The sequence below is a fragment of the Dromiciops gliroides genome, chromosome 4 (genome assembly GCF_019393635.1).
Source record: "Dromiciops gliroides isolate mDroGli1 chromosome 4, mDroGli1.pri, whole genome shotgun sequence".
Taxonomy (NCBI): domain Eukaryota; kingdom Metazoa; phylum Chordata; class Mammalia; order Microbiotheria; family Microbiotheriidae; genus Dromiciops; species Dromiciops gliroides.
Window position 1 is genome coordinate 491086929 of NC_057864.1, and position 16254 is coordinate 491103182.

The window sequence follows — 16254 nt, forward strand, 5'->3', positions numbered from 1 at the left end:
CCTACTGTGTGAACTTCCCTTGCCCTCTGAGAATGCTGCATGCTTTGCACACCTGAAAGCACACTTTCTGAAGCCTTGCCTGGGTCTCCGATCTCCTCATCTGTATGTTCCCTTCGATGATGTGCCTCTGGCCAAGCCCTGCCTGCTCACCTGCTGGACCTTGGATTCCTGCCTTCCCATTCCTTAACCACAGGAGCCTGTCCACCATGTTGGATGCCTTCCCCATTTCCCTGAGAAGATGCCATGGAGCCTTCTGGCCGTCTTTCTGTCCTTCATCCTCACCATGGCAGCACCATCTTCTTTTCCCACCATGCCTTGCTTTGATGACGCCCTTCATTCTGCCCCATCTTGATAGTTTCTGGTTTGGAATACGTTATCTCCTGCACATGCCCCTCACTTCTCTGTTGCTCTCTGAATGCTATCTACTTTTTTTTTTTTTTTAGTGATTCAATTGGGTTTAAGTGACTTGCCCAGGGTCACACAGCTAGCAAGTGTTAAGTGTCTGAGGCCGGATTTGAACTCAGGTCCTCCTGACTCCAGGGCCGGTGCTCTATCCACTGCACCACCTAGCTGCCCCTCTACTTTTAATTTTTATAAGACTATGTTGGCCTAGGCCCCACAGCCTTGTCATAGTGACAGGAGAATACTGATGTTAAAAACCACAGGCCTTTGTTCCTGGGAGAATTAAATGAATATAAATTCTCATTCTATAGGAGGCTATCAGGTGCTGGGGATGAAACTCTTCTTTTATGTACAAGACAGCTTGAACTCGGTGCTGCTAGCATCCTCTGAACAGGGACTTTAAACCTCCTTTAAAAAGGAGACAGCCTGTCTCAGAAAGGAGATAAATGCCAGATCTTCTTGGAAAGCTTACGGCTCATAAGCTGTATTTACCTTGGCAGCAAATGTGTTAGGTTGCCCAGTGAGAGTCTGAGGGGAAAATCTGGAAATTGAGAGGATGGTGGCATGGGCAGAGGCTGGTGGCATTGAGTGGTGTGAGAACCGGTCACTAGAGCCCCAAACATTCCCCTTGACCCCCTGGTGCCATCACTAGTAAGAGATGGAGGGAAGAACCCACCTAGACAAAAAATATTTATAGCAGAACCTTTTGTTGTAGCAAATCCTCGAAACATCATGTGGGGAATGGCTGGATCAATTGTGGAATATGAAAGTAATGGAATGTTATTATGCCAAGAAATGATCGTCTCAGAGATATCTGGGAAGGCTTACATGCACTGATGCTGAGGGAAGTGAGCAGAACCAGGGGAATGATTTATGTGGTCTCTGCAGCAATAAAAAAGGAAACAACTTTGAAAGGCTTCAGAACTTGGATGGAGGCTCTTGTCAATTGTCATTCCTTAACACTCAAGATGAAGCTTATCTTTCACCCCTGGATTGAGGGGTGACCCAGTAGAGGTTATGGAATGGAGGTGAGGGAGTGGAGGGATAGAATAACATGAATGTTTTCAGAAATGGCCAATGTATTTTGCTGGACTATATTTACTTGTAATAAACAAAGGCTTTGAGGGCTTAGACAGAAAAGTAAAAATTAAAAAAAAATCAATAAGACCATAAAAAATTTCCTGAAAAAAAAAGAAAAAGAAATACATAAGGAGACATAAGGTCAGCTGTGTTATTACCTTATTAAATTGCATAAGAGCTTAATAAAAACTGCATGTCACAAAAGTTCACAGATTCATATACAATTCTTTTTGTTCTATGTATTTGAAAGTGATAATAAAGAATTGAATTTATAATAAAAAAGAAAGAAGCCTGGCTTTGGTGTCAGAAGCTATAGGTCTGAATCCCAGCTTGAGTACTTTTGGCCTATGTGACTTTGGACAAGTCACTTCCCCTCTCTAAGACTCAGTTTCCTCATCTGTAAAGGTGAAGGGGTTGGGCCACTTCATCTCTAAGATCCTTTCCAGATCAAAGTCCATCATTGCATACATTATCTCAGGCCTTATGGGAGAATTCCTGGTAATCCTCAAAAGGGAGAAATTGAAGAATGCCCTGGGGTTTCTTGCAAAGCTGAGAATCTTTAAGTTACAGACAGAGCCAAACGCTGGTCACTGTGAATTCCAAAACCAGCTGGCTAATGGGAGGTCCCCTAATAATCCTTAATTGAATGGAAGTGTTAATGACTGAAATATAGAAAGCTTGCCTAGTATTACAGTCACAACTCTTAAAGGGAGTCCCAAGAGACTTCAGCTGATGGGAATAGGATTTCTCATCCCACATTCCTCCCCTCCCCTTACTCTTAAGGCCCAGCCAAACGGTCCTTGATGTTCGCCACATACAACGCCCTCCCTTCCCATCTCCACACCTTTGCCTTGACTCATGCCCCATGTCTGAAGCATACTCCCTAGTCATCACTTCCACCCCCTAGAAGCCCCAGCTTCCGTTAAGGGTCAGCTCGATTGAGCTGCTTTCCACAAAAGCCCTGTGCTGATCTAGCCTGCCGACTCTCCAGAGTCATCTTGTATCTCTTTTCTACAGACTCGAATGTGTACGTACGTGTTGTCTCCCTGGGTATGATGTAAGCTTGGTGAGGACAGACACTACCTAATTTTTGGTTTTGCTGAGCCATAAAGGTCCTCCAATCCAAAGCTTAGACTCATAGTTGCAGAGAGTTTGCCCATCTGCATGGTAGATGGAGGTCCTCACGGGGAGGGTAGAACTCATATCCTAGTGCCTGACTTAGTTGGTCTCACTCTCCATTTGGTTTTTTTTTGGGGGGTCCTTGCATTAAATGAAAAGAACCATAAAATAGCTCCATAGATCTTGCTAAGATGAACCGGGGTGGGGTGCAGATTACAGCTCTATGATGCTCTATTTTTTATTCCTGGTTTTCTCAGAGTATTTTGAGTTTGATACCATATGAGGATTGGTCAAAGGAAACCTGAAGGTTTAATCTGAGGAAGATGGAGGGCAAGAAGGCAGGATCTGAGAGGCACATTCAGGGCCCCCCCCACCCCGAGTTTGTTTGGCCTAATAGGACAAAACTAGGAGTGATGGGTGGAGATTTCCAAGAAGAAAAATAATTCCTCTTGATGTCAGAAGAAACTTGTGAAAAATGAGACCTCTTCCAAAGTGAAATGGATTATCTTGGGGGTGGTGAGTTTCCTCTCACTGAAGATATCCAAGCGAAGGCTAGAGATGTTGGGCAGTTGTGGTGGGGAAGGGGACAGAGATTCTTATTCAGGGTCTGGTGAGACTAGATGAAGCCTGAGTTAACCTTCTACCTCCAAGCTATGGAGATTTTTTCTTTTTTAATCATTCATTCTTTAATTTAAAGTAGAAATCAGTAGAAATTCCATGAGTAATTTGTCAATCGTTCTGCTGGACTTACACATAGGGATGGAGCTCGGAGGGCATTTCTACATGAAAGGTAAAAGGTTTAGAGGCTCATAAGTCAGCTTTTACAACACAAAGTCAGCAGAGGGCGCTCCTGTATAACTGCAGTTAGGAAGAAGGGCTTCAGAGACAGCAAGCCAGCCACCCAAATATGCCAATTAGTCTATGGATGTGAAAGAATGGAAGAACGAATGGATGGGTGGGTAGGTGGATGAATAGCTGGATGGATGGATGGATGGATGGATGGATGGATGGATGGATGGATGGATGGATGGATGGATGGATGGATGGATGGATGGATGGATGGATGGATGGATGGATGGAAATTTTGGTTAGAGAATCCTAGCTGTCCTTCCTAAATACTTAATAAAAGATATGGTATCTCTTAGATAAGCCCTTCCCGGCATTTCTATCAGGTTAACCTATTTAAATGGTGATAACTGCTAACAACTTTTATCTGTTCTATTCTCTCTGGCCTCTCAGGAGGTATTTTAATTAGCAGCACATTTTATTTACTGCCATTTAGGAAAAGAGAAAATTGCTGGCTGTCATTATGAACGCCACCCCAAGTTCTCCCTCATTTTGTTTGCATTAGCTAATTGGAGATTTGGGCAAGGGTGGGGCAAAAGAGGAAGTTGGGAAGAGAGAGGTTGGAAGTTTAATAGGGTTTCAGAGGAAGAACAGATGCCACTTTTGAGCTTCCGAATCCTCTGGAAAGAACACAGGATGTGAATGTGTGCCATGGTCTGATATCTTCAGGTACCACTTGCTGTACCAGACTTTTCTACTGTTGTTATTCATTAATTTTTTCAATTGTGTCTGACTCTTTGTGGCCCATTGGGGAGTTTTTGGCAGAGACACTGGAGTGGTTAACCATTTCCTTTTACAGCAAATTTTACAGAGAAGGAAATGGGGGCAAATGGACTTAAGTGGCTTGCCCAGAGTCCCACAGCCTGTAAGTGTCTGAGGCCAGATTTGAACTGACAGAGACGTCTTCCTGACTCCAGGCCTGTGCTCCATCCACTGACTGGCCACCAGACGTTTCTGACCTCCCCTCCTTGTTAGCACTCCCTCTCTCCTGCAGTCACTTTGGAGATTCTTTGGGTTTATTCATCTGTGTGCAGGTTGTATGCTCTCCCACCTCCCTCCAGTTTTGTTTTTGTCTCCGTATCCCTGGCACCTGGCATGGTGCCTGGCACATAAGAGGCAATAATTAATCAGTCAATGCTTGAATTGAATGGGTCCTCCTTTAAAATGGGTCAAAAATGTATCTTTCATGACTTACCCGGATTTATTAAAACTGGGTAGAGGATGATTCCTTTGTTCATTCATTCATTGATTTATTTCTTGGCTTGGTGAAACTGGGCAGTCCAAGTAGATGTTGCCGAATTGAACTCGAGGGTCAGAAGGGACATCACTGGATGTGGGTCAGACAACTTGACTCTGATTCCTGGTTTACTTCTGAGCAATTGTGGGGACTTGGACAAATGCCACAATCTTCCTGAGTCTCAATTTTCTCTTCTTTAAAAGGAGAGGGATGGCTTAGATGGCCTCTGAGGTCCCTTCTCACCCTTATAACAGAGGATTGTTGATGTATACTCTATGTTTGGGATTACTTCCCAGCAGTACTAGTTATAAAACAAGTGTGCATATATGTATACGTGCATCCATGTGTGCAAGCAGCTGGAAACAACATACACATTCAACCCTGGGAACTGGCTGAGCCAATTGGCATTGTATGAACCAACCAGAAGTGGCCAACCTGAAGAATATGAAGAAAAATAGTGAGATCCAACTGAAGTGATGAAGAAAGATGGGGGCCCCAGGCAACTTTCTTCTGACTTCTGGTTAGAGCAAACAGACACATTTGAAAATCCATTTGTCAACAATGGATCCTCAGAGTGTCTGTCAGATCTTTTGTTATTTTCCTGTTTACCAGAACACTTGTTTGGGTTGCAAATTACTAGGTTTATAATAAAACTAAAGAAAAATCACCTTGAACTTCCTCTGTCATTCCAACAACATCATTCTTCCTTCTCTCTGTTTCTTGCCTTGTAAGTTGGGAATGTATGTAGGAGGTGAGATCATTTCTTATTTTTGGATAAGGATAACTAGGAGAGGCATGCATGCATTCATTCATTAAAATAATTAATGTCTTCCATTTCTGTAGCCCAGTAAAATGTTTGAGGGAGGCCAATTCTAGACCTGGGGTCAGGAAGACTTGGATTGACTCTGCACCTCTTAGTTGAGTGAGCCAGAGGGGAGGGGAGGGAGAGGGAGGAGCAGCAGGGGCAATCAACTACAGGGATGGATGGTCAAAAATGATGAGGGATGACCTGTCTTGTTTCCTCTTTTGTACACCGAGGCATCAATGAAGGGCTGGATAGAGAGCCAGATGCAGCCAGGAGGATCTGAAATCAAAATCTGCCTCTCAGGTATACTGGCTGAGTGAACCAGGACAAGTCACCTGTTTCTCAGTGCCCTCAGCACTCCCTCAAAGCTTTTGAGTAGGTGCCCATTAGGACTGGTAGTAGGAGTTTCCTCACATGCTCAAAGAGTAGTCTGCCCTCCAAATTATATATATATTTAAAAGAAATAGATGTATTACATATGTGTGTATGTATCTATATACACACACTTTTTAAAAATCACCAATTACAGGTCACAGTTCAGTTTCATAGAAGCCAGCTTTGTGAAACTACAAAAGGTACCACTTAATATTTGAACCAATGCTGAATGTGGAGAGATGAGGCCATGGGCCAATGAGTTTCCCAGAGGGACAACTGTGCTTTGAGTCAGAGACAGCATCCAAAGGGCAGCTGTCTCTGGAGCCTGCAGGTGGGCAGGCTTGACAGGTCCTCTGACACCTTCTCATAGCACAGCTTTGGGCTGCTCTTTCCAACTGGCACTTGAAAGTCCCCCAATAATAAATGTGTCTTTATCTTCACTTAAAAAAAAAAAAAACTCCTGATGAGGGTTGGGGCTATTATGGGGAGGGGAAGTATATTTCTGGTTTAGAAATAAAGGCAGCCACCCTTCCTATTCAAATAAAGCTCCCCGATTGCCTGCTCTTTTGTGGAATGGAGTTCATAGTGTAAGGAGTCATAATGAATTTGTTGTCAGAAGTCCCGGGTTCAAATCTCAGCTCTCCCACTCATTGCCTGTGACTTTGGACAAGTTATTCCCCATCTCTAGCCTCTAGTTTAGTTTGCTCTCCAGTGACATGAGGGGGTGGATTAGATAATCTCCGAGGTCCCTTCCAGTTTGGGATCTACAGTCCTTTGTTGGTGTTACTGTTGAGTCACATCTGACTCTCGGTGACCCCATTTGGGATTTTCTTGGCAAAGATACTGGAGTGGTTTGCCACTGCCTTTTCCAGTTACAGATGAGGCAAACAGGGTGAAGTGACTGCAGCATGACCTAGCAGCCAAATCTACAGTCTTAGCCCAGGCTCTTTTACCCCTTCCACGATTCTTACAGCATCTAGAGAGGGAAGACCCCTGAGGCATCATCTGGTTTAGCCACAGATGGTGAAACTGAGGCCCAGAGAGGAGGTAGGGTCATTGTACAAAGTCACACAGGGAGTCAGTAGCAAAGACAGAATTGGAACCCAGGTCCTCTCAGTCTAAATAAAGTGCTCTTTCTCAGGTGTCCACAGAAGAGAGTTTTCCATGTCCACTGGGGAGGGAGGCAGCTGGTAAGAAGAATGCTGATTGGTGGGGTCAAGGGACTTAGATTCAACCCTGAGTTTTGTCTCCTACTATATTACTTTTGGCAGGTCACTTCCCTTCTCTGACCCTCAGTTTTCTCTTCGATAAAGCACGGGGTTAGAATGTGTCTTCTGAGGGTCCTTTCAGCTGTAGAACTGTACTCCTCTCACAGGCTGGAATTCAGACCCTTCAGAGCAGGGGGCCAGAGACACTCCAGTGGCCAAAGAAAGCCCACCTTCATTTTGCTCTCCTTTGTTCTTCATGTTGTTTTGGTTTCCTCCCTTAGGAGTGGAGGCCACAAGCTGCCCGAGCCTGCAGGCCAAAATGACAAGGGAAGTCTGGGACACACAAAATGGACAAGTCCCTGGAAGGGAAGGGCCTGGGAAGGCAGCTCCCAGTCTGGGCTGCTGTGCTTCGGTCCAAGCCCTCTCATATTCTAGCCCGTCAGTCACTCCATGGGCCTCGGTGTCCTGCTCTCGGCACACACAGTGCCTGGCACATAGACAGTAAGCATTTGGTCAAGTGTAATCAGCATGAATAATAGCTAGCATAAAACAACTGAAGGAATGAATGAAGAATTATCTCTTCCCGTCCTCTCTGCCACCCCCTGACCCCCCAAAATTAAGGGATTTGGACTAAATGACTTAGGAGGCCCCTCTAGTTCTGTCTAGGCCTTCAGGCCCACTGCCTGTCCCTAATTGGACCTAGTTCTACCAACAAGCCTTAGGGCCTCCCCCCACTCCAGCCCCACTAGGTTCGCTGATATCTGGGCTAGGCTGGGCTGGGGGGGGGGTCACCCCTTCGCTGGAAGCACCCTCAGGGTGCCTGCCTGCTTGGGTGTTGGGTTGGCTGTGGGCACAGAGCTAGCCTAGCCTGCAAAGGTGGGAGGAGAGTTCGGTCCGGTGCTCGGACAGTGCAGACGCTGAGCTTCAGGTCACACTCCCCAAGGCCAAGGGCGTCGGCCGGAGACCCGGCTTCCAGACGTTGTGAAGGTGCCCACTGGTCATCTGAGCGCGCGGTCGCAGATGCGCCAGGCTGCGGGTGTGTGTGTATGTGTATGTGTTCGGGGTGGGGGGCAGGGGATGGGGAGATAGGCGAGGATGGGGACGTTCTCGGATCCCGGGAGCTGGGAATGCGGCTGAGGGAGGGCGCCTTCGGACCCAGACCCTAGCGGTGCAGAGTGGGTGAAGCAGCCCCCCCTCTACCCTCCCCCCCAACGCCTAGGCCAACTCGGGCTCCAGAGCCCGGGCCGAGACCCAGGGAAGGAGGGAGGGAGGGAGGGAGGAAGGGATTGAGGGCTGGCTGTCCCCCCACCCCCTCCGAGAACCCGCCCCTGCCGCTCGCCCCGCCCAGTCGGGGTGTCTGGTCGGGGCTGTGCCCGCGCGCCAGAGGGGGAGGAGTCGCGCGCGCGGCCCGAGCTGCAGCTTTGCTCCGTTCCGCGGGAGAGGAGCCGAGCCTTGTCCGGGAGCGGCCGGGCTGCCCGCGGGGAGAAGCTACGGGCCAGCCGGCCAGGGGGCCGCACAAGGCCGGGCCTGCCCACCTGCCTGCCTGCCTGCCTGCCTGCCTGCGGGGGCAGCAGCCCGAGAAGCAGCCGCGCGGGGCTGCTCGCGCTCAGCTCCAGGGAATGCACCGCGCCCCCGAACCTCTGCAGACGCGGCCGAGCGCCCGGACGTGAGCCCGCAGAGCCGGAGCGGGAGCCGCGCGGGCAGGGGGCGTGTGCCGCCGGAGGACCCGCTGCCCTTTGGCCGGGAAGTCGCAGGCGCAGCGCCGGCCACATCCCTACCCCGAGCCCCAGCCAGCGAGCCAGAGACTCCCGCCCCTCTGCCCGAACATCCCCCCACCTCCTTCGTCCTTGGAGGAGAAGCGACTCCCCCCGCGCGCATCGGATCCAAGCCCGAGCCCCCGCCCTGCCCGCTGGACCACAGGCAGACAAAAGCCGGCGTAACGCGGAGCAGCGAGCGGCCAGGAGGAGAGCGATGCCCATGGAGCCCGGGCTGGACTGGGGCGCCCCGCTTCGAGGGCGCTGCGGCGGGTCCTGAGCTCCCGGACCCGCGCCCCAGCCGCCCCTCACCGCCCGGGTCCCCCGGAGATGCCCGTGCGCCCCCCCGGGGCAAGGACCTGAGCGGTGACCCTCAGTCTCTCCCTGGCGGGCAAGAGCCTGAGCAGGACCGGGAGGAGGAGGAGGAGGAGGGAAGAGAAAGGAGGAGGAGAAGGAGGAGGAGGGAAGAGCGAGGAGGAGAGGGAGGGGGGCTGCCCTGCCGCCCGCCCACTGTTGGCCCGCCACGGGCTTGCCCCTTGAAGAGGGCACCTCCCCGCCTCTGCCCCCTGGCCCCCGGCCCCCGGCGCTGTCCGAGGGCGCCTCGGCCGCTGCCGCCGCTGCTGTCCTGGCCAGCGTCATGGGCAACATCTCGTCCAACATCTCCGCCTTCCAGTCCTTGCACATCGTGATGCTGGGGCTCGACTCGGCGGGCAAGACCACGGTGCTGTACCGCCTCAAGTTCAACGAGTTTGTCAACACGGTGCCCACGATCGGCTTCAACACGGAGAAGATCAAGCTAAGCAACGGCACGGCCAAGGGCATCAGCTGCCACTTCTGGGACGTGGGCGGCCAGGAGAAGCTGCGGCCGCTCTGGAAGTCGTACAGCCGCTGCACGGACGGCATCATCTACGTGGTGGATTCGGTGGACGTCGACCGGCTGGAGGAGGCTAAAACCGAGCTGCACAAGGTGACCAAATTCGCGGAAAACCAGGGCACCCCGCTGCTCGTCATCGCCAACAAGCAGGACCTGCCCAAGTCGCTGCCCGTGGCCGAGATCGAGAAGCAGCTGGCCCTGCCCGAGCTCGTGCCGGCCACCACCTACCACGTCCAGCCCGCCTGTGCCATCATCGGCGAGGGCCTCACCGAGGGCATGGACAAGCTCTACGAGATGATTCTCAAGCGCAGGAAGTCCCTGAAGCAGAAGAAGAAGCGGTAAAGGAGCGGCCCCCAAAGGACCCCGGGGCACAAGCTCCCTGCCTTCCCCCGCTCTGGCCCCGGCACCCCTCCCCCTCCCCCTCCCTTCTCCGGCACACACCCACTCGCACCCACCGTGGAACCCAGAAACGTGAACCAAAGCGACGCGTCGAGTTTTCCAAACGAGAATCGAACACTATTGATAGCCAGCGACAGTGAGCGGGAACCCCGGACCCTGGCACTGCCCCCCTCCCGGATTTTGACTTGTCAGCCTGGGACAGGTTGGTCACCAGCTCCACAGCAGGCCAGGCAAGTGGAGAGAAAGGCCCGCGGAACGAACGCCCATCCCCCTGGTGGGCTGCCTGCCTGCCTGCTGGAAGGGCCCTTTGTTTGATCTCACCCCCTTTCCCACGGGCTAGGAGGAGGGGGAGGGGCCTGGAGGAAGAAGACTAGGAGGCACGGGGGATGGGGCTTAGGGGTGATGACTTGAGGGTTGCAACCTGCTGGGTCCGCCCTCCTGGTGGGAAGCGGAGGACGGCTTAGGGGGCCCCTGCGGGAAGGCCTAATGTCTTGAAACTCTCCAGCAGAATTAAGAACTTGGGCCTCCTTCCACCACCACCACCCCCTCCCCCCAGCCAATTGCACCTGTGGGTTCTTAGAGGTACGGAGGTCGCGTCCCCTCCAGGCTCCCTACCCAGAGAAGGGTCATGGGGGACAGCTCCAGCTGCTGTTTGGATTGATGGGCCAGCCCAGCCGGGTTTTGAGAATCCCTTTCACGGAACAGGGCAGGCCCCTGTTTGCTATTCCTTTGCTCCTGCCCTGGGCCCTAGCCAGGTGGATGGATGGATGTTTGTTCGGGGGGAGTCCCTGCTGCCGCATAGCAGACTTGGATCACTGGAAACCCAGCCAAGAGCCTGGCTAAGGGAAAACCACTGTAGAAAACGCCCGTTTCTTTCACAGGATGAGAACTGCCTTTCATCCCTCTCCCCCCACCCCCCAGGTCCGGCATCTTTGCCGCGGTTTGGATCCAGCCCATGTGTAGGTCATTAGCCCACAAACAAAGAAACCAGTAACAATTAAGAAACCGTTGCCTGGTGGGGGTGGTCGAAGGTCCATTTATTGCCGGAAATCTAGTTAAGAGTATTCAAATGGCAAGACTTGTTCTGGCTGGATGGGAAGAGGCTGAGGGGGAGCGTCTCAGTATGCTAGGATGGACAGAAATGCCTGGGTCCATCCATGTGGGATTTAAAGGTCTCTTGACGGGCCGGTTGGCTGGCTTGCAAGCTAGCAGCCCCTGCCCAGCCCATGGTTGGTCTTTTCATCTAACACCAGCTCTAGGCTGTATTGAGGATGATTTTTGCAAGGCTTGCCTTTTGTCATGTGAACTGGGTGATGGAGGGTTATCTGATTATCTTTTCATTTAAAGAGTGAGAAAAAGGCTTTGTTGTGCCCCTTTATATCATATTACTCTGCAAGTGGAGACCCTCGGGGTTATTTAACGAGGTTCACTGTAGCCTGTCCAATGTAAGGAACTCCACAAAATCGTCTCATTATAGTACTTGATATGATGCACCCTGTTCCCACCCACCCACCCACCCCCCAAGCCCATTTGTCTTGCAAAAGCCCACCTGACTGCATGGATTTCAAAGCACAATGACCTAGGTCCTTGCTTCTAAAATTCCTGTCTAAACTGGACTGCTGCGACAGCCAGTGCATTGGCCCACAGCTGAACCCCGGTGTGGTAGATGAGATCCCCAGAGGGCTGAAGGGAGGAGGAAGCTTGGGGCATGATGTCATCCGTGGGCCAGCAGGTGCCCAAGGAGGACTGGGAAAACAGGCAAGCTGAAGGGGAAAGAAAAAACAAAGAGTTAAGTATTTTTAATAAGACTTTTTTTAAAAAGAAATAAATGGTTTATAATCAGGACTGGGAGTCTTGGTTGCAGGATGCTGGTCATTTTACACAGAAGTGCAGTATTGTCCGAAGGGAGACTTCAGACTTGGAGTTTGATTTCCTCTTTGAAGCCATGTTTACTGGGGTAATTGTCCTCTGCCCTCCCTCCCCCTTTGGAAAATTTCATAACAAGGGAGTCATTTGGAAATTGGCCACTGTAAGGTTTGAGCATGGGAATGTATCTCTAAATAAATCCCAAGCCAAGCCTCTTGATCCATTGCTTTAGAACAAATCCCAGATAGCAGTCCTGGCTTTTTGTTTAAAATGCAATTCTTCTAGCTATTAGGGACAGCTGACTCCTCTTCATTTGGGACAGGAAGAATGGTGGCACCTTCCCTCGAGCTGAAGCCTAGTAGAGACCAACTCTAAGCCAGGCAGGATGGAGAAGGCTATGGAATTCCCGTTTACACAGTCGTAATTCACTTCCTTGTTCACTGAGTTCTGAATGGGCTGGTCCCATCATGTAAGGAAACTGTGTGTAGAGATTTTGTTGTTTGTCTGTTTTTCTTTTTTTTGTTTGTTTCTAATTTCTCTTTTAGTTTCTTCACATGCCACAGTTTCTTATTAAGCACTTTGAGATTTGTTAGCTCTACACTCCGGAGAGAAATAATATATTTATTTTGTGACCCTGCAGAAGCCAAATATGGTGTGATGCTCACTGGAGTTAGGTTTTAAGTCTTCAGACCCAGTCTGGCCTTGCTTTCCAGAAACCCCAAGTAGGATTTTTGGTCTTTGTCAAGACTGATTGAGGGCCTGAAGGCAGTCAGCTGTCTAGTTCTGAAACACTGTCCATGATTAACTCGTGGCCCAGAATTTCTGTTGTTTCTGTCATGTTTTGGCATCCCTCCACACACTCCCTTTAACCCCAAGCTAAGCATCACCTTCCCCTTGGGATTGGAGGAGAACTTTCCTTGCTAAGAGCCCCTCCAGATTTAGGGATGCTTCACCTTAACCCCTGAAAGAATGAAGGTGGGGGTTTGCTTTGGAGGTCGACTGCCCTCCCACAAGGCTTTCCAGTGGTTACCAGGAGACACATAGGGATGCTGCTTTGGTGGCAGACCTTGTCCTCTCATAAGGATTTTTTTTTTTTGCGTCTGTTCAAATGTTAGAGTCCAAGAAAAACCTCCATGCTGCCCCTTCCTTTTTCATTTCCCCGGCCCCATTCCAATCCTCTCTGTTTTAATTGTCCTTTTTGGTTCCTTCCTTTCTTTTTTATGATGCAAACATGATGCTGTGAACGGAAATAAATTATTTATACAATCAAGTGTTGGGTACCTTTGTCCTTTGAATGATTTCCATGCTTATTTCTCCCAGCCTCCCTTTCTTCATTCATAAAACTGGGGGGCTGGACCAGGTCTCCAAGTCCTTTTCTTGATCCCAGACAGGCTAAACCACTCCTCTTTTCCCCTCAAAAGATCTTTGAAAGAAATTTCTATTGTCACTGCCTTGAAGACCCTGAAATGGTGACTGTAAGAAGTCCTCAGCTGTTTGAGTAATTGGAGAAGTCTGATGGAGATGAGCCCCTCGGGCCTTGTCCTCTCCTGGATGCTTCTGGTGCCCTTTAAAAATGCCTCTGAGGGAATGATTTACATCTGAGCAGCCTAGATAAAGCGCTACGAAGGACCCCCAAGACTGTCTCCCGTAATCCCCTCATTTCCAAGGAAATTTGACAAAAATTAGAGGCTGAGAAGTTGCGCCTCACCCCCATTTTATAGATGAGAAAACTGAGGAGGCTGGGAGAGAACGGGATTTGCTTAAGACCACACAGCTTTTTGTTCAGCCCTGTCCAACCCTTCATGACCCCAATTGCGGGGGAAGGTAGGGTGCAGGGGGGCGGGGTTCTCAGCAAAGATACTGGAGTGGTTTGTCATTTCCTTCTCCAGCTTATTTTAGAGATGAGGAAACTAAGGCAAACAAGCTTAAGTGACTTTGCCCAGGGGCAAGTGTCTAAGGTCAGATTTGAACTCATAAAGATGAGTTGTGCCCACCCACTTAGTAAATGGCAAAACTGGGATTTTAATGGGGCCTGTGACCGGGCATACTTTCCACTGCCTCTTTAATTCCTCTACAGCAAATCCAGTGGCTGAGATTGGGAGCCTCCGGATACATTTGTAAAGTTTCTTGTTTTGTTTTTTGGTCCAGACATCTGATTTTATTGGTCGCTTGTATAAGATCAGGGAAACAAGAGAACAAAAGTATTCATCTTGGCTCTGTCACTTAATGATCTATGTGATTTTAGACATGTCATTTCCCCAAATCTGTGCCTCAGTTTCCTCATCTGTAAAATGAAAGGTGCAGGTTAGTGGGGTCCTGTGTTGCGGGGAGGTCTAGGTGCTGATTATTCCACCTCTATAACTCAGTCTTAGAGAAATACCATAGCCACTGAAAGTATAACTGACATGTCCAGGGTCACATAGCCCATGTGTGTACATGTCTGTTCTTTTTAATGGGACAAAAGGGGGTTGAAATCTCCTTCCCCTCTGAATGTTAGAGATTATTTAGAATCGGATATGGCCAAAAAGTGAACAGCCTCTGGGGACATTAGAGAATCCAGAGTAATCAATAAGTATTAAGCACCTACTGTATACCAGACATCACACCAGACACTGAAAGACAAGACAAGCCTAAAACAACTAGTTCCTGTTCTCTCAAGAGGTTTCTGTTCTGCTACTGTATATGTGTGCACATGAATGTGTGAGAAGAGGAGGGAGTATAAGAACATGGGGAAGGTGGCAAGGGACCAGGCGGGGAAGGTTTCTCTTTGAGCAGAGAGGGCAGCTCGAGAGGTTAGTGATTTGGGGGGGGGGTGATACAGTCAGGCTTACAGCTAAGGAAAAGGGCTTTGGCAGCTAAGTGGGCGAGGGCCTGGAGAGGGGAAAGACCTCCCTAGGGGAGGCTCTTGGGCCAGACCAGGGAGTGGGTGACACACAGTAGTGGGATCTGTGTGAGGGAGAGAAGGGCATCTAGAAGCAGCAGGGCCAACATCTGGCCACTGGTTTGGTCTGTGGCTGATGGAGAGGGAAGAGGCAAGCATGGCTCAGAGTCTGTGACCCTGTGTGACCCAAAGTGGGTGAATCTCTGGACAATCATAGGAAAGTTCAGGAGAAAGATGGGCTTGGGGGGAAATGTTAATTCTTTCTCTCTTGTTTTTTTATATTGAGTTTGAGATGGCTACTGAAAACCCACTTTTAAACATGGGATTGGTGATCAATGGTGGGCCAGTGGAGCTCAGGAGAGGCTGGGCTGGGTATGTGGCTCTGGGGAAGAGAGAATGAAAGACAGACAGACAGACACACACACACACACACACAGACACACAGAGATATAGGGAAGAGACTGAGACTGGGATGTAGAGAGAGGGACAGACATTAGGAGACTGATTCCTTTCTATTCCACTTTTATTACAATTGAGCTGACACCACATCACTCCTTCAGGCCAAGGCTGAAGCTTTGTTTGTTGGAAACCTTGGGCCCTTCTGAAGACTAGGCCTCCAGTGCTGTGGGCTGGCAGAGCTGCCTCATTTACTTAAATGGGCTTGCTGCATTATTTCACCTTTCCTCCGAAGCCGTTTTTTTTGTTGTTGTTTGTTTGTTTGTTTGGGTTTTTTGGATTTTTTGTGGGGCAATGAGGGTTAAGTGACTTGCACAGGGTCACACAGCTACCAAGTGTCAAGTGTCTGAGGCCAGATTTGAACTCAGGTCCTCTTGATACTGTGCCACCTATCTGCCCCTAAACAAGTTTTCTTTTCTTTCTTTTTTCTTGTTCTTTTTTTTTTTGTGGGGCAATGAGGGTTAAGTGACTTGCCCAGGGTCACACAGCTAGTAAGTGTCAAGTATCTGAGGCCAGATTTGAACTCAGGTCCTCTTGATTCTAGGGCTAGTGCTTTACTCACTGTGCCACCTAGCTACCCCTAAACAAGTTTTCTTTTCTTTCTTCCTTTTTTTTTTTGGCAGGGCAATGGGAGTTAAGTGACTTGCCCAGGGTCACACAGCTAGGGTCAAGTGTCTGGGGCTGGATTTGAACTCAAGTCCTTCTGAATCCAAGGCTGGTGCTTTATCTACTGCACCACCTAGCTGCCCCCTGAAGCTGGTTTTAAAAGCCTGCTGACCTCACTGGAGTCCAGGCTCTAACATCCTCCTGAAGTCACTTCTGAGCTGATGGAGAAGCCAGGCCAGGATGCATAGTGGTTTGGTTAGGGGAACCCTGGGAACTCTCAAACCCTGAGGGTGCTAAGACAGGGGGCTCTGTAGATGGCACAACCACATGAGCACAAGATCACTGA

General features: G+C 49.7%; 1 protein-coding gene across 1 annotated transcript; it reads left to right on the top strand.

The window, feature by feature from the left end:
- The first annotated feature begins 9332 nt into the window (after positions 1-9332).
- Positions 9333-13235, top strand: ARL4C (ADP ribosylation factor like GTPase 4C). The gene has a single exon (XM_043962473.1). It carries the CDS (start codon positions 9464-9466, stop codon positions 10040-10042), a length of 579 nt encoding a protein of 192 aa, XP_043818408.1. The 5' UTR covers positions 9333-9463; the 3' UTR covers positions 10043-13235.
- The last annotated feature ends 3019 nt before the right edge of the window (positions 13236-16254 follow it).

Excerpts from the sequence above, each read along its gene's own strand:
- ARL4C (XM_043962473.1), top strand. The coding sequence starts at position 9,464 with ATGGGCAACATCTCGTCCAACATCTCCGCCTTCCAGTCCTTGCACATC.